The 13,391-nt window shown below is 51.9% G+C and overlaps 5 protein-coding genes across 5 annotated transcripts; 3 read left to right on the top strand and 2 right to left on the bottom strand.

Annotated features, from left to right (window-relative positions):
• Positions 1-1,210: 1,210 nt before the first annotated feature.
• On the bottom strand, positions 1,211-2,705 carry PpBr36_09309 (uncharacterized protein; the record flags this gene model as incomplete). The annotated part of the gene is made up of 2 exons (XM_029896430.1): positions 1,211-2,044; positions 2,142-2,705. The coding sequence occupies 2 exons, from the start codon at positions 2,703-2,705 to the stop codon at positions 1,211-1,213; spliced, it is 1,398 nt and encodes a 465-aa protein (XP_029744639.1).
• Positions 2,706-3,413: 708 nt separating this feature from the next.
• PpBr36_09308 (uncharacterized protein) lies at positions 3,414-4,908 on the top strand (the record flags this gene model as incomplete). Its single annotated transcript, XM_029896429.1, has 5 exons — positions 3,414-4,070; positions 4,132-4,193; positions 4,264-4,300; positions 4,367-4,451; positions 4,508-4,908. The coding sequence occupies 5 exons, from the start codon at positions 3,414-3,416 to the stop codon at positions 4,906-4,908; spliced, it is 1,242 nt and encodes a 413-aa protein (XP_029744636.1).
• A 1,756-nt stretch (positions 4,909-6,664) lies between these two features.
• Positions 6,665-9,323, top strand: PpBr36_09307 (uncharacterized protein; the record flags this gene model as incomplete). The annotated part of the gene is made up of 2 exons (XM_029896428.1): positions 6,665-8,359; positions 8,415-9,323. 2 exons carry the CDS (start codon positions 6,665-6,667, stop codon positions 9,321-9,323), a joined length of 2,604 nt encoding a protein of 867 aa, XP_029744652.1.
• Positions 9,324-10,343: 1,020 nt separating this feature from the next.
• Positions 10,344-12,420, top strand: PpBr36_09306 (uncharacterized protein; the record flags this gene model as incomplete). The annotated part of the gene is made up of 2 exons (XM_029896427.1): positions 10,344-11,015; positions 11,287-12,420. The coding sequence occupies 2 exons, from the start codon at positions 10,344-10,346 to the stop codon at positions 12,418-12,420; spliced, it is 1,806 nt and encodes a 601-aa protein (XP_029744651.1).
• Positions 12,421-12,659: 239 nt separating this feature from the next.
• On the bottom strand, positions 12,660-13,382 carry PpBr36_09305 (uncharacterized protein; the record flags this gene model as incomplete). Its single annotated transcript, XM_029896426.1, has 1 exon — positions 12,660-13,382. The coding sequence occupies one exon, from the start codon at positions 13,380-13,382 to the stop codon at positions 12,660-12,662; it is 723 nt and encodes a 240-aa protein (XP_029744654.1).
• Between the last annotated feature and the right edge of the window lie 9 nt (positions 13,383-13,391).

Raw genomic sequence — 13,391 nt, 5'->3', positions numbered from 1 at the left:
CTTGCGCCTGGGTACGTTTGATCTTATTCTGCCATATCCCTACATGTATTGTTGATCCTTTCAGTATCTGGTGTCCCCTATCATCAACAGTAAAGGAAAGCCAATGACATAGACGACATAAAAATCAGCATTGTCATGCATATTGTGCAGGTCAAAGTGATTCATAATTGCCTAGGTGCCAAGCGGAGTAATTGTAGATCGCAAAGTTGTGTCGCAACTACGTTAGGGAGTCTTTCGGCCCGTCATTGTCAGTTTATCTCATGACATTGAGCCTCGCCTGGGTGAAAGATGCGGCTTCAATTTTGACTCTGGAAATAAAACTGGTTGAGTGAGAATACTGTTTAGATTTGTTACCATTGTCACGCGACACCAAATTTCGACCATTCCATCCCCACGCTGCTGCTGTCTCGCCAGACACTGTTTTGTATACTTCTCTGGCGCATACAGAGACGGTAGCCACCGATCAGGAGAGGTGGTTTTGAGCAAGCCGTAGAAAAAGACCATTGAGTAAATAAACAATCACGGTATCGTCAAGAGCGGATTTACATGATAGCATTAGGCTAGTCTCTCATAGTCCAAAAGTCTTGAAAATGCACATCTAAATCTCTACATAGCCCAGGCAAGTGACAGTGCAGTATAATTCCGTGCTATTATTCTCGGGGAAAACACCAAAAAAGGACGTTCAAAATAGTTATATGGCCTCATTTTCAATATTGAAAAATATCACATCTAATTCATATTTCATTCACCATATTTCAATCCAAAAGTGAACGAACAATACCAAAGACATCGGGACAGTGACGGGTCACGGCCTGCCCGTCTCATAAACCGGCAAAAAGTCCACCAACACAATCCGTCTGTGCTGTCAAGTAAGTAGATATGGCCTGACGATCTGTTTGTTGTTGGGGGTGGCGTACCCTACGCGCATTTGGCAGAGCAGATGATGACATGGTGGCTCAAAAGGTGCATGCATGAAGCCGCACGTCTCTTGTTTTGCCTATCTTGGTGACTACCTTGTCCCATGGGGCTTCAGGGTCTTGGGAATCGGCATCCTCTTTACATTCCCAGCCGTCCTTCTGGAGGATCCGCAATCTCCTTGTTGACGTCGCTAAAATATAAATCCAATTTCCTCCGTTTGCATATCCACTTTCTCTCCAAATCCACCCTCTTTTCACTTTAAACTTAAATCGCCGTATCAATTCTTCTGTTTTTACAAATCATCATCCTTCACCTGTATCGCTCCGTTATAAGGATACACAAACTCGCCCGCCTCTTCGTGTTTCCTCGGCGTCCAGGTAACGGTCCAGCTATACATCCTAGGCCCGGCGCCTTTGACGAACTTTTCGCGGATGGCTTTGTGCGATTTGCACCAATCGACCGGCGCATCAAATCCCATATTGCGGTTGCACTCCAAACAAAAATCGTTCCAGTGGTCGAAAGCGCCCCTCCACGAAAACTTTCGCACCGGATTGCCCCGGGCGGACATGTAATGGTAGCCGGCGTGGGCAGGGTTCAGCGGCATTACCCATGTGTCAATTATATGCGGGAGCATTATATTGTCGAAAACTTCCCGCACGTCCTCGGGCAGGCTGAAATCCATGGTAAAGCTTTCTATTCGCGGCATGTTGACAAACTCCCTGGCCCAGCATGTATCAGAAAAGATACACTGAGGATTTGGGGTCCGCGGCATCCAACTCGGACGACCAGGCAAGTCGGTGCTGCTGTGCCTTTTTTCCGGCACAGCGCGTGCAGTCTTGTAAATGGATTTCAGGACGCAGCCCGAATAAGAGTCGGACAAGACAAGTGGTTCCCAGCGCCAACACACGTTTCTGTCCGACCCGGACCAAAGCCGGGAGCCCCAGGTCTTGGAGCTGCTGGGGGAATAGCGCAGATGACGAACGGTGCCAAGCTGGTTGTGCATATGAGCAAATCGCCTCAGCTCCAGCTCAGGATCCTGCAGTAAAAATTCGGCCCAGCAGCTCAGGCTGCCTACAAAGCGGATGCTACTGAAGTTTGTCTCCCATGCAAATCTTTCCTTGCTCCACTGCAGAAAATGCGTTGGACGGTTAGCAAGAGAATCGACAGGTGGCTTCGGTGAAAAACGGGTGGGTTGAATGGCGGGCGCATTGGGGCTCACATACATGTTCCTGCGGACTAGGGACATCAAATCCGTAGCTTTCAAAAGTAGGCGGTTCGACATCGCCAATCAACGTGAACCGGTGCGTGTTTGTTTCCATATACAGCCAGTCGCTGTACCATCTTTCGGCGCCGTAAATAAGCATGTGTGCTTCGGTGTACACGCGCCGGCAAGTAGCGAGCAGAGTGGTGGTTAGGTATGGTTTTGACCATTCCCCACCCAGGCCCGGAGGGAAGAGAGTATGTAGACAAGGACCAGCCAATCTCCCAGGCGTTACTCCTTGGAAAACCTCGACATGTTCCGGAATCTCGGGCGCAGCGGCCAATTCGCTGGCGACATCCTCGTCCGTGGCCTGGTCGAACGGGCAAAGGATCAAGTTTGGGTACTCTAAAGGGTTCTGAGGGAGAGGAGGGTTTTGCGGTTTCCCCAAGGTATACACCCATTCGTACTCGGCGAGCAGGGCCAGGGAAAAGATGCGCATGCGTATTTCGCTTGGCAATGTGGTAAAAAGCGAGCACTTTGCTTGAGGGTCGACCTCCCAGCTGTCGATGCGATCTTTGAGAATCATCTCTTGTAGGCTGACTGTCTTTTTTTTTTTTTTTTTTTTTTTTAGTCGAGTTGTCTTGGGATTGACGTTTCGCTGCTGTGCGCTATCGAAGAAATTGTAGATGGTGAGAAGCGATGGTGAAATGTGGGTGCCTTGGCCAAAGTCTTGTGTGGGTTAGAGTGCAAGCTAATTCTGGGGTTTTCCCATCCTAGGCAGCCAGAGCCCGTTCAGAGCTGCCTAGTGTTCTAGATTTCGAGGTACCGAGACTTGGCAAGCTGTGTACTGTAGGCTTGTCAGCTTTGTGGATCATATCAGGCTTGGTAGAACTTCTTAGCGTCCCGTCCCATACGAATTCGAATTCCAGGGGTTCTCAATAGTGGGAAACCACAAACGCAGTAAAGAAATAGGCTGCAATAACTACTTGCTGTTCTTTGGATTACTTGGAGCCTGGCGAGGAGTAAGATGTCTGCTCACGAGGCAGGCAGCTGAATTGTAGTTATGATCCGCTTAGAACGATCAGTACCTTATATGCAATGTTATAAATATATCGTTGATGCACTGGGAAATTCCAGAGTCTTGCTACAACAGATCATTCATACCATTGCCATCACTGTCACCATTGCCCAATTATCCTTCTCTTGCTCTTTATATCATCATCATCATCATAAGACAAAAGGGAAGCAACCACTATTTCCAAAAAAAAAAAAATAAAATAAAAATAAAATAAAAATGGTAGTGCTCTACAATGCAGTTTCCCTCCTCGTCCTCATCACGACCGTCTACTCCCGCCCCGTGGACCTCGCCGACAAAGACCAAGCCATAGCCCCCCATATATTCCGCAGAAACAAGCCGCCGTTTACCTTCCTTTCAGATCACAAAATCGACCTGAAATATCCTGAAGATTCAGAATTAGAAGCGGCCTTTCGAACTGCGAATATTAATCATGCACCGAAGGTCTACGGGTTTGCAAACCCAGAGGACGATAAAATTTCGCTACTGGAAACAGCGTCTCAGATTGGAAGGAACAAGAAAGATGAAGGACTTGCATCAGAGCACATTCTCGAATGGCAGTTGTTGGCTTCCAAACATGGCCTCTTGGGCGAAATACTAACACAACTTCTCCAAACAAACCCTAAGAACAATGATGCCATGACTGCATGCTGGAATGACGACCACACAAAACGGTTGCAAATGGCGTTCCCGAGCACCGGTTCGCCCTTGCTGGGTACAATGACTCGTCTTGTTTCTGGTCCCAACTCCAAGAAGGAGACTCTTTGGTCTCCTGTTAAGGTCAACCCAGTGACGTCGGCAACCATGAAGAACAAGTTCGATCAAGAGGATGGAGTCCCTACCGCCATAAGAGACCTGAAGGCTGCTATGGACTACGTAAGTATATCACTCTATTGACCTAACTACCCCATGGCGCTAATTCCATGTTTCTGTGCAGATGGTTATGCCCGAGACCATTCAATCTTTCAAGAAGCAAGTATCCGCGGTTACAAAAGCCCTGTGAGTACTTCTTTATCCGCACGTCCACGACGGAGTCTATATTATATGCTGACAAGTGCCGATGTTGAAGGAGGGATAATGAGCAGGATCTAGCGAAAAACTGCAAAGTGAGTAGCAGCCCTTGGTCTTCCCAGTCTCCACTCCCACACCAGCTAACCATCAATAACAAACAGTTCGTCTACACGAGCATGCAACTCGATGTGAAGTTTCTCGAACTAATCAAGAGGCAAGCGAAATCGGGACTTGAGCAGGGCTTATGTAAGGAACAAAACCTCACCACAGTCAAATCATAACTAACAAGCACGGAACCATAGCGTCCATCAAACTCTGGATGCAGACCTACAAGGGCAGTCCTCCATCGCCAAAGACCAAGGCCGCGGTTCCTCTAACCAATGCAGGTCTGCCGCCGACCGAAGTGCCTACACGGCCGGCTCCTCCCAAACACGGCCTCTCGTCCGGGACAGTTCAACAAGTGCAGCCGCCGCCAAAGACGCAAAAGACGACTGGCAAACAGACCGCCGGCTCGGCGTCCGTCACGACGGAGCCAGCGGCCTCGGCGAAGGGACAGGTGCTCTTTGCCAAACTCAAGCAGAGCATCAATGACAAGTGGGAAACCGATATCAGGACAAATTGGAGCAAGCTGACCTATTTTAAAGACACACCAAAGAATTCGCCGGCGAACTCGCGAAGCGCATCGCCTGGTCCTGCGCAGTAAAGCTTGGGTGGTGTTTCTGAGGTTTTATAAGTAAAATTGCAATGTGCAAAAATTTATCTATAGATGATTGTAAGCGATGTATAGCGGGTAGTTACAAAATAAAAGAGAGAGATATATATGATTGTTGAAGGAGCTCCCGCTAATAATTTGCTAAATTATATAAATTCTTTCCTCGGCAAATCGTCGAGCGTTTTTTTTTCGCAATAATAATTGCTCCTCCCTTGGTGGCTCCAGGTAACCGACTTGCTACTTTAATATACGCTAAGGATGTTATGCATCTTGTAACCATGGCCGGCCCATTGGGTGGATATGCTGCCTGGGAACTAATAGGTATAGCAAAATCATGGTTGCTTTCAAGTGCCTTCTTCAGTGGGATTATATAACCCGGTTGGTACGAGCCAAGGTCATTGCCGGGCGAATTCATTATGTACTATGTAAACTAATTGATCATATTACTTTGCTGACCAGATGAAGGAGAATATACCCTATCCCTTACGGGTATAGTACCACCCCCGATTCGTTCCTCTTTATCCTGCCTTCCCGGTACAACGGATGTTTTTCCGTGTACCCACAAGCGAAGAGTGGGCTCGAGACAGCCGCTTCGTTGCCTAAGAAAGACAATAAATGGGTGGGGGGAAAGGCCACACTTGCAATATGAGGCTCTATCCCCGGCATTATCAACCGCCTATCCTATCGCCGTACTGATGATAAAAGCGAGAGCGAGTTGACGAACTTGCAGCGATGTGGGAAGAGGACTCCAACGCTAAGGCTGCATTGTGGATAGCCAAGCCACCAGGCTGACTGGGTTTGTGGGGCAGACGCAGCCCCCCCACATAAAGTTGAGATGAACTTGGTACCGTTCTCGTACCGGATCATTGCCAGCCCAGAATGATGGGAGTTTTTTTTTGGTTGGATACAGTCCGAATAAATTATGAAAGCCTAAAAAAAATAAAAAAAGCGTTATTCTGACCGCAGAAAGCAGTATCAATGTCAAAATTTTGGGCAAGATACGGATGGGGATATAGATTGAACTATACTCTTTGGTACATGGATATGATCAACGCCATGTCCCTAGTTCCACACGCTTCCCCCACATGCAACCCTGGGATGCCAGAAAAGGCCGAGTGACTCAGAAGGCATTTCTGAATGTATCTGATGTTGCATTGACACTTGGGGTTGGTCGAGGCGCAGCTTGGCTTGACCTGTTACGGAATGGGCTTACTTTTGGACATGCATCAGAGCTGGTCGACGTGATGACTGCCGCGGAAAGATAATCCCCCAGGCTCCCACTCGAGGGCATTGCTGAGATTCCAGGCTTCTTACTCCTTTGACCATCATTGTTAATCATCATTCATCATTGCATTGAGACCAATTCACGGTCTCGGTATATCGTAAGGATACACACGAGCTTTGACACGTCCCTGTCAATTAAGCACAAGCTGCGGTGGGAACAAGCCAAGCAGTTCCCAATTGAGCTTACACCACTCCCAAAAGGTTTAGTGGAATCGGCGTGGTAGCTCGGCGTCCAAGCTGTCTGCTTGCCTGCTTCTTGAGTCGACTCGGAGCTGTAAACAAGCAGGTCATATCGGTCGATTGTGCGGCGAATCGAATTGATTTTTTCTGTTCCTGAAACCCTGAGAGCAATTGTCAAATCAATTGAGAAAAAGAAGAGAAAAGGGGCAAGGGTGATATAAGCGTATCGCCAATACGAGCAGCCGATACCAATCAACCAACAACTCAACATCAATTCGACAGCATGGCTTGGAACTCCGCCGCGATGCCAATTCAGGGGTTCACCGTCTTCCAGCCTGCGCCGGGCGCCGTTCTGTCGTTTGTGCCTGCTATGGGTACTGCCGAGCTTGACCAGCTCATCGACGCTTATGTCGTCCAGGCCGCCACGATCCAGGAGAAGCGGGCGATCGTCAGCATGGAGTTCTTCACCCACAACGCCCTTACCAACCAGACACATCTCTTTTTCCCGGTCAACAACCCATTCAACTACATTTCTGCGGTAACCGGCTCTCCTGCTTCGAGCCTGGGCGACTCGGGCTACGGCTCTTCGTTCAACGTCTCCCCTGTAGCACAGGAGACCCTGACTCCCGTCTCCTCTGCTCCTCCAACTCCGGTAACTGCTCTGCAGCCGACAACGACCGCCCAGCGCAAGAACCGCGTGTCGAAGTCCAGGGCAAAGACCACCAAGAAGTCTGCCTCGACTGCGTCTCGCGCCTTCGCACACGACTTCACCGGCATGCCGGGCATGCAGATCCTGACCAAAGACGGAGTAGATGTGACCAATTCGGCACGGGGAGGCAAGACAAAAGAGGACCGTGAGCACGCACACTTGATCCGCCTGCTCAAGTCTTGCCCAACCTGCAAAAAGAAGAAGATCCGCTGCGATCCCTCTCACAAGCGGGATATCCCCTCAAAATCGGCCGTCGCCGAGGCTCAGCCGGCGGTGAAGTCAAGGACTGTCGCCGTACCGTCTCCAGCACCATCTCAGAACAGCATCGATGCAGCACAAGCTAGGACTGCAGTGGAAATCGTGCAGCCGGCCGACGACTTTATGGAGTCATTGGATTTCGACTTCGGCCTTGACGTGACTGACATCGACAACTTCTTGAACTTTGGGGCAGATGCCACGGGCCCCATGGACTTTAACTTCCTCATGGACGAGCAGGCCTTGTTCACCCCGGCCACTCCTTCCACGGCGTCGCCTGTTCCTGGGAACTACGCCAATTTCACCCCGGCGCAGAATTGCATGACATCAAATGCTGTCAATGTCGGCGGTGACCAGCCAGCTCAGCTTCCGTACCTCCTGTCGGAGGGACACGCCGACAACTACGTCGACTTTACGCTATTCTCGCCGGCTGCGAGCCCGCTCGGCGAGGAGCCTCGGGAGCTGCGCTCGGCGCACCCCTCGCCCAGTGAAGGAGAGTTGCAGCAGTCAAAGAGTCCTCGCCAACGTGAATCTGGCGTGCCAGAAAGGACAAGATCTGCACCCGGGGTTGTTGGAAGGGCACGGTCACCACTGTCTCCTGTTCTCTCTCAGCATGCTGTTTCTTCTGCCAACTTCTTTAGCGTAGGCCCAGAAATTGGGCACAACCTAGTAGATAGTGCTGCCGCCACTGTTCGCGTGAATCCTGCTGATGGAGGGACCCGCCACGGAGGGACTGATCACGGCGGCTCAGGTCTTGGGGGCACAGGTCATGCCGGTTCAGGTTACGGCGGTGGAGAATTTGCCGGCGGGGCCGGAGTCATACCACAAGGACTGGGACTGCCTCTGGATAGGATCAAACCTCGGCAAAGCGGCGCCTCTACGGACGGCGTTCGCTCCTCGACTACCATCGCAACAGCAGGCCAGTCCCAATCGCTCTCTACGCAGCTTCAACGCGTTGTTGAGGCCTCGGCTGTGCTGCAACTCCAGCAACAACAAGAGCAACAACAGACTACTGTAAGGATCTCCGGTCTCCTCAGAAGTCTACCTAAACTAACATGTCATTTAGCAGCCCCACGACAAGAAATCATGGTACGGTAGTAGCAGTAGTAGCGGCTCGAGCCTAGACATTCGCTCGACAACATCAAAGACGGTCCCGACGACGGAACAGATTCCGAGAACCTCCAACGTCACAACACTCGGAGAAGCAGCTGCCCAGATGGGGGCCGCCGGAAAATTCCGGACACACTCCGCTCCGCTTTCGTCCAGAAACAGACACATCGCCGAGACCGAACTTCAAAATCGGATCGAGATGTCGATTTATGCTCCGGTCACGGATGCACAAGTCGCTTATTCTTCGGGAGTCCCTGGAGCAAAGCATCACCGTCGTTGTGAGGACTCTGCCCAACAGACCGGGGCAGAAGGTGGACGTGTGCACCAACACGCTTCAATCACGGCGACCTCAGGGCCTTTGGCCAACGCTGGCCTGGCTGGCATGGCTCAGTCGCAAGATCGACGACCGACGTCCTGTCCACCGCCACATGCACTTTGTACATCCCAAAATGCCGTGGTCAGCTCCAGTGGACTGGATAAGATCGAAGGCTCCGTGGCGGCGAAGACTCAAATTTCGTCTATCATGAAACCTGTTGCGAAGATGGCAAAGACCACAACGATGTCGTCAACCACGAACGCGATCATGGCTCTGGGCAAACCCAGGACAGCCGCTGTGTCACTTCAAGATTCAGTATCCAGTCTTTTACTGGTCGTCGGCGCCGTCCTCGTGTTTGCAGCAATTTTCCAGAATCTGCACTATACAAGTCGCAGCATAGCGAAGCTCGCCCTCTCGATCTCACCACTGGTGCTTCGACACATGATTCCCGCCTTGCCATCGCAGTCTTCGCCATCGTTGCTGTTATCTAGCGTTCGAAAAGTCGCATCCACACACTTGCGGCGACCCGCTGGACTATGTGTCCTGGGCTAGGAGTTCTTGAGGTCCAACGGGGATCTCATGAATTACCACGTGAAGATCAGACTCTCTGGAAGACTGGGTGGGGAAATTTATGCATGGGATTCTTCCCATTTTCTTGATCAATTATGACGACCAAGCTGCAGTTTGTATTTAGCGATTAATGACGCATTGCCTGCCAGTTGCTTGATGCAATCAGGATCCTTCAGTATAAGAAGAGATTGTTGTAATACACTCCAATACGTGCAAACAAGCACCAAAGGTGACAATCTGGGAAACAATGATCAGTGACCGTCTCGACGAAAGTGAAAGTTGCAAACAAATGAGGCGCGAAAATCAGGGTCACCTGGAACCAATTGCCCAATCATGGTGGAGACCAGGCAGTATAACCTGTAGAAACAACCAACCAATCAAAGTGCGAAGAACTCTCTCGCCAGGCGGGTGGGCATGCGCTAACTGAGCACAAAATTTATGGGGCCGGATGCAAAAACCTTGCAGCGCGGGTTGAAATGACTGAGTGATACAAAAGTGAGAGGCAAATAAAACCTGGCCCAATATAGTAGTCCGTAGTCTCACCTCTGGGAAAACTACAACGCGTCACCTTTTTTGCTTGCGTCTGGAGACTCATCAACGGGGGAGTTTTCTGGAGAGTTTGCATTCTTTTTTTCTTCATGCTTGTGGTTGTGCGGGAGCGGCATTGCGTATTTGCTGTCGTGTGTGCGTGCAGCTGCTCCGCGCCGACTGGAAGTGGTACTGGGAGTTTATATCTCCGTTTGTTCTCTTTGCTCACCTAAAGCCGCCGTTTGATTTTGCCTATGGTTTGCGCTTGACTTTTCGTCCCGTATACTCATATATTTGGAACCATTAATTGCTATTGGAAGGGTCTCAAAAGGGTCAGGAACAAAGAGGACAAACCTCAAAAGGTAGCAAGTGGTGGTGCGTACGAGGGAGGTATTAAAAGGAGGAGCAGGAGAGGGTATCAGGAGAGAAGGAAGAGCTTGGATTCCTGACGAACAAATCGTTGCTGGATTCAAAATGCCGCTCAGACCTGATTCTGCGGATGGCGGAAGGAGTGACGGGCAGATGCTTTCCACAAATGAGGGCGACAGTGGGAGTGGGAGTGCAAGTGGGAGTGCAAGTAGGAGCAGTCACGCCCAGGCCCCTAGCACGCGTCGTCCGTCAGCGTCAAGGCCAGAGGTCCCCAGCTTCGATCAAAAAGATGGCCACCAGGCTCTGAGAAAGTCGTCGTCTCCACCTCCAAAATCACCCCGAGCTGATCGGAACACCCCGCCAGCAAAGTCTCGATTCACCAAATTCTTCCGTTGGCTGTTCAGTCCATTCGCCAACTTCTTCATTACCATCTACAATCTCTTTTTCCGCCGCATTCCAAAGCCTAAAGCTCTCTTGGATGAGGACCGAGAAGAAAAGATGGAGAATCGAGGACCAGCTGCCAACAGCGTCAAGGATCGGCAGACCAACGAGAATGTCAACCCCAGACTCAATCACGCGGTTGCCAACCTTACCATACGGGACGCCGCCGCACCCGTATTCCCGCCTTTGAAACCAGCCGTCGTCCCACTTGTGCCTGTCGTGCCGGCAGGAGCGCCACTGAAGTCGGTTGGAATACTCGAGGAGGAGGACGAGGATCCAGCCCGCAAGGCTGAGCGAGCTCTTCACCAGGGCTTTATTGAAGAGGCTCTGGATATGGTACGCATGCTTTTTTTTACGTCTTTCTTCTTGCTCTTTCCTGCCCTGCAGGGTCTCGATGTCGCACCGAGACGTACCGGCAAGCTGGCCATGGCCGATCTGGTGCCACCTTTGTACGACCCCAGAATACACGTCACCTTGGGCTCACTTTGATAAGCTCACAGTCATCGAGTTGTTTTGCTCTGTTTGTCTAGATGTGGAAATCGGACGCAGCCTAACTGCACTAGGCTACTTGGGTTATTTCCCGATGCTGACTTTCTTCTCACCATAGGCTCGCCTCGCTCTCAAGACAAACGAGACGCCGGTCGGCTGCGTTCTGGTCTACAGAGGACGGGTCATTGCCAAAGGCATGAACGCAACCAACATCACACGAAACGGCACCAGACACGCAGAGTACATGGCCCTCTCTTCTCTTTTCGCCACTAAACCCGATGCACCTCCCCCTTCACATCCCAGCTGCAAGCACGAGGTTGACGATCCTGGCGAGTGGGACGCTGTCGACGTCACCAAGAGCTACTTGTACCCCTACGGCCAGAAGCTGCACCCTTCGCCTCGTGTCACGGCATCTATTGTCCAGGAGAGCACCCTGTATGTGACGGTCGAGCCATGCGTCATGTGCGCGTCGCTCCTGAGGCAACTGAAGATCAAGAAGGTTTACTTTGGAGCCGTTAATGACAAGTTTGGTGGCACTGGTGGCGTGTTCCGCATCCATACGAATTCCACCTCAGTCAAGAATACTCCATCACTGCCAACACGAAGAGTTATGGGCGGTCGGATCATGCGTGTTCATCGAGATGGTAGTAGGACTACTATTGATACTGACGTTGACGAATCTGCGGACGCCACCCAACAACCGGGATCATCTGCTGGTCAACAGCAACATCTGCAACCCACATCGTCTTCTGTATCCTCGACTGGAGTTATGACACCTCCCTCCTCGGCTCCGTCTCCTGGTCCGGCTCGTTCGATGTACCAGATGGGAGAGCACGCGCAGGCGAACCAGAAATGGGCGATTAATCCCGCGCCGCCAGCTGATCCTCCGCAAGGGCCCTCATGCCACTACGACGGGGACGGCGGAAATGTCGAGAATGGCTATGAGGCCGAGGGAGGCTGGGGCCGTGATGAAGCCGTTACGTTACTGCGACAGTTCTACGTCCAGGAAAACGGACGGGCGCCTGTGCCGCGGAAGAAGGAAGGAAGAGCAGCACGTCTAGCCGCCATGATGGAGAAGGATGGCATGAGCCCTGCTATCGACCTTAAGGTCGCGGCCAACATACCGGCTTCGGCGCCTGCGACAGTGGCTGGCACTCCTGTGGCAGAAAAGGACGAAGACGCGGCGGACATGGATATGGATGGCACCGGAGACGTTCTGGAAGTTCCAACTCCCATGTCGGAGGTCGCTTAGATGGTGCCCCCGATTTCTATGTGATCCACGCCCCGAACGATTTGATGAGGCTGTGAGAAGGTATGGCATAGTTATGGCGCTCGGGGTTTTGATTTTAGTGGAATGGTCGATAAGAGAAGGATGTGATTCCATTATCTCGTTTTGGCGGCACGTTTTATTTTGATTTTGTTTTGCATCGGTCCGGTTGGTAAACCTCTATTTTCCCTAGTAGAAAAGCCTTTACTTGTGGGGCTTGAGGATCAAAAGTCTTGAATTCCCGTCTCGCCTTTTAGTTCACGGGGTCTCGTTCGGCCGGCTGCAGGCCCATTCGCATCATCGTCGTCATCATGCCACTGTGGCACCTCATTGTCGAACCATGCATCCTCGGCATCCTGTCGCTCGATGTCGTCATACTCTTCGTTCTCGTCCACCTTTGAGTAGTCAAACTCGTCGTCGCCGCCACTGACGAAGCGATCTTGCAAAAACTCGAACCACTGTTCACGGCCGGCCTCGGCGTCCTTGGGATCCGGATCCAGATCCTGGGTTATGGTAAAGTTGGTCTCCCTGCCGCCGCCATTCTCGGTGCCCGCGGCTGCGCCATTCGTGGGCGCCTCTGCCGCCGCACCACCACCATTACCACCCACTAACCCCGGCGGCGGCGCAGGCCCGTCGACGTAGCTCTCGGCCAACCTCTGGAGCTTGGCCTCGCCGCGGAGCAGCGAAGTCTCGAGAACGCGGCCGTAGCCCCTGGCGCGGCCGTCGGCCTCGCGCTCGGCGGGCGTCTGGAAGCGCCGCACCAGCGAGTCGTACAGCAGCGGGTCGGCGAGCTCGTGGTCCGCCGAGGTCAGATACGACGGGTGCCGGGCCAGGTAGGCGCGGCGCCGGTTCCGGAGCCGCACGGCCGCCGCGTGCGAGGCGGTGCGTGGGGGTCGGGGCGTCGCTTGTTCGTAGGGGTTTGGTGTGGTGGGGGTTGATGTTGTCATGCTTTTTTT

The sequence above is a fragment of the Pyricularia pennisetigena genome (assembly GCF_004337985.1).
Source record: "Pyricularia pennisetigena strain Br36 chromosome 7 map unlocalized Pyricularia_pennisetigena_Br36_Scf_8, whole genome shotgun sequence".
Taxonomy (NCBI): Eukaryota; Fungi; Ascomycota; class Sordariomycetes; order Magnaporthales; family Pyriculariaceae; genus Pyricularia; species Pyricularia pennisetigena.
Note: the sequence above shows the minus strand (reverse complement) of the source record. Positions and strands in the feature narration are given on the sequence as shown.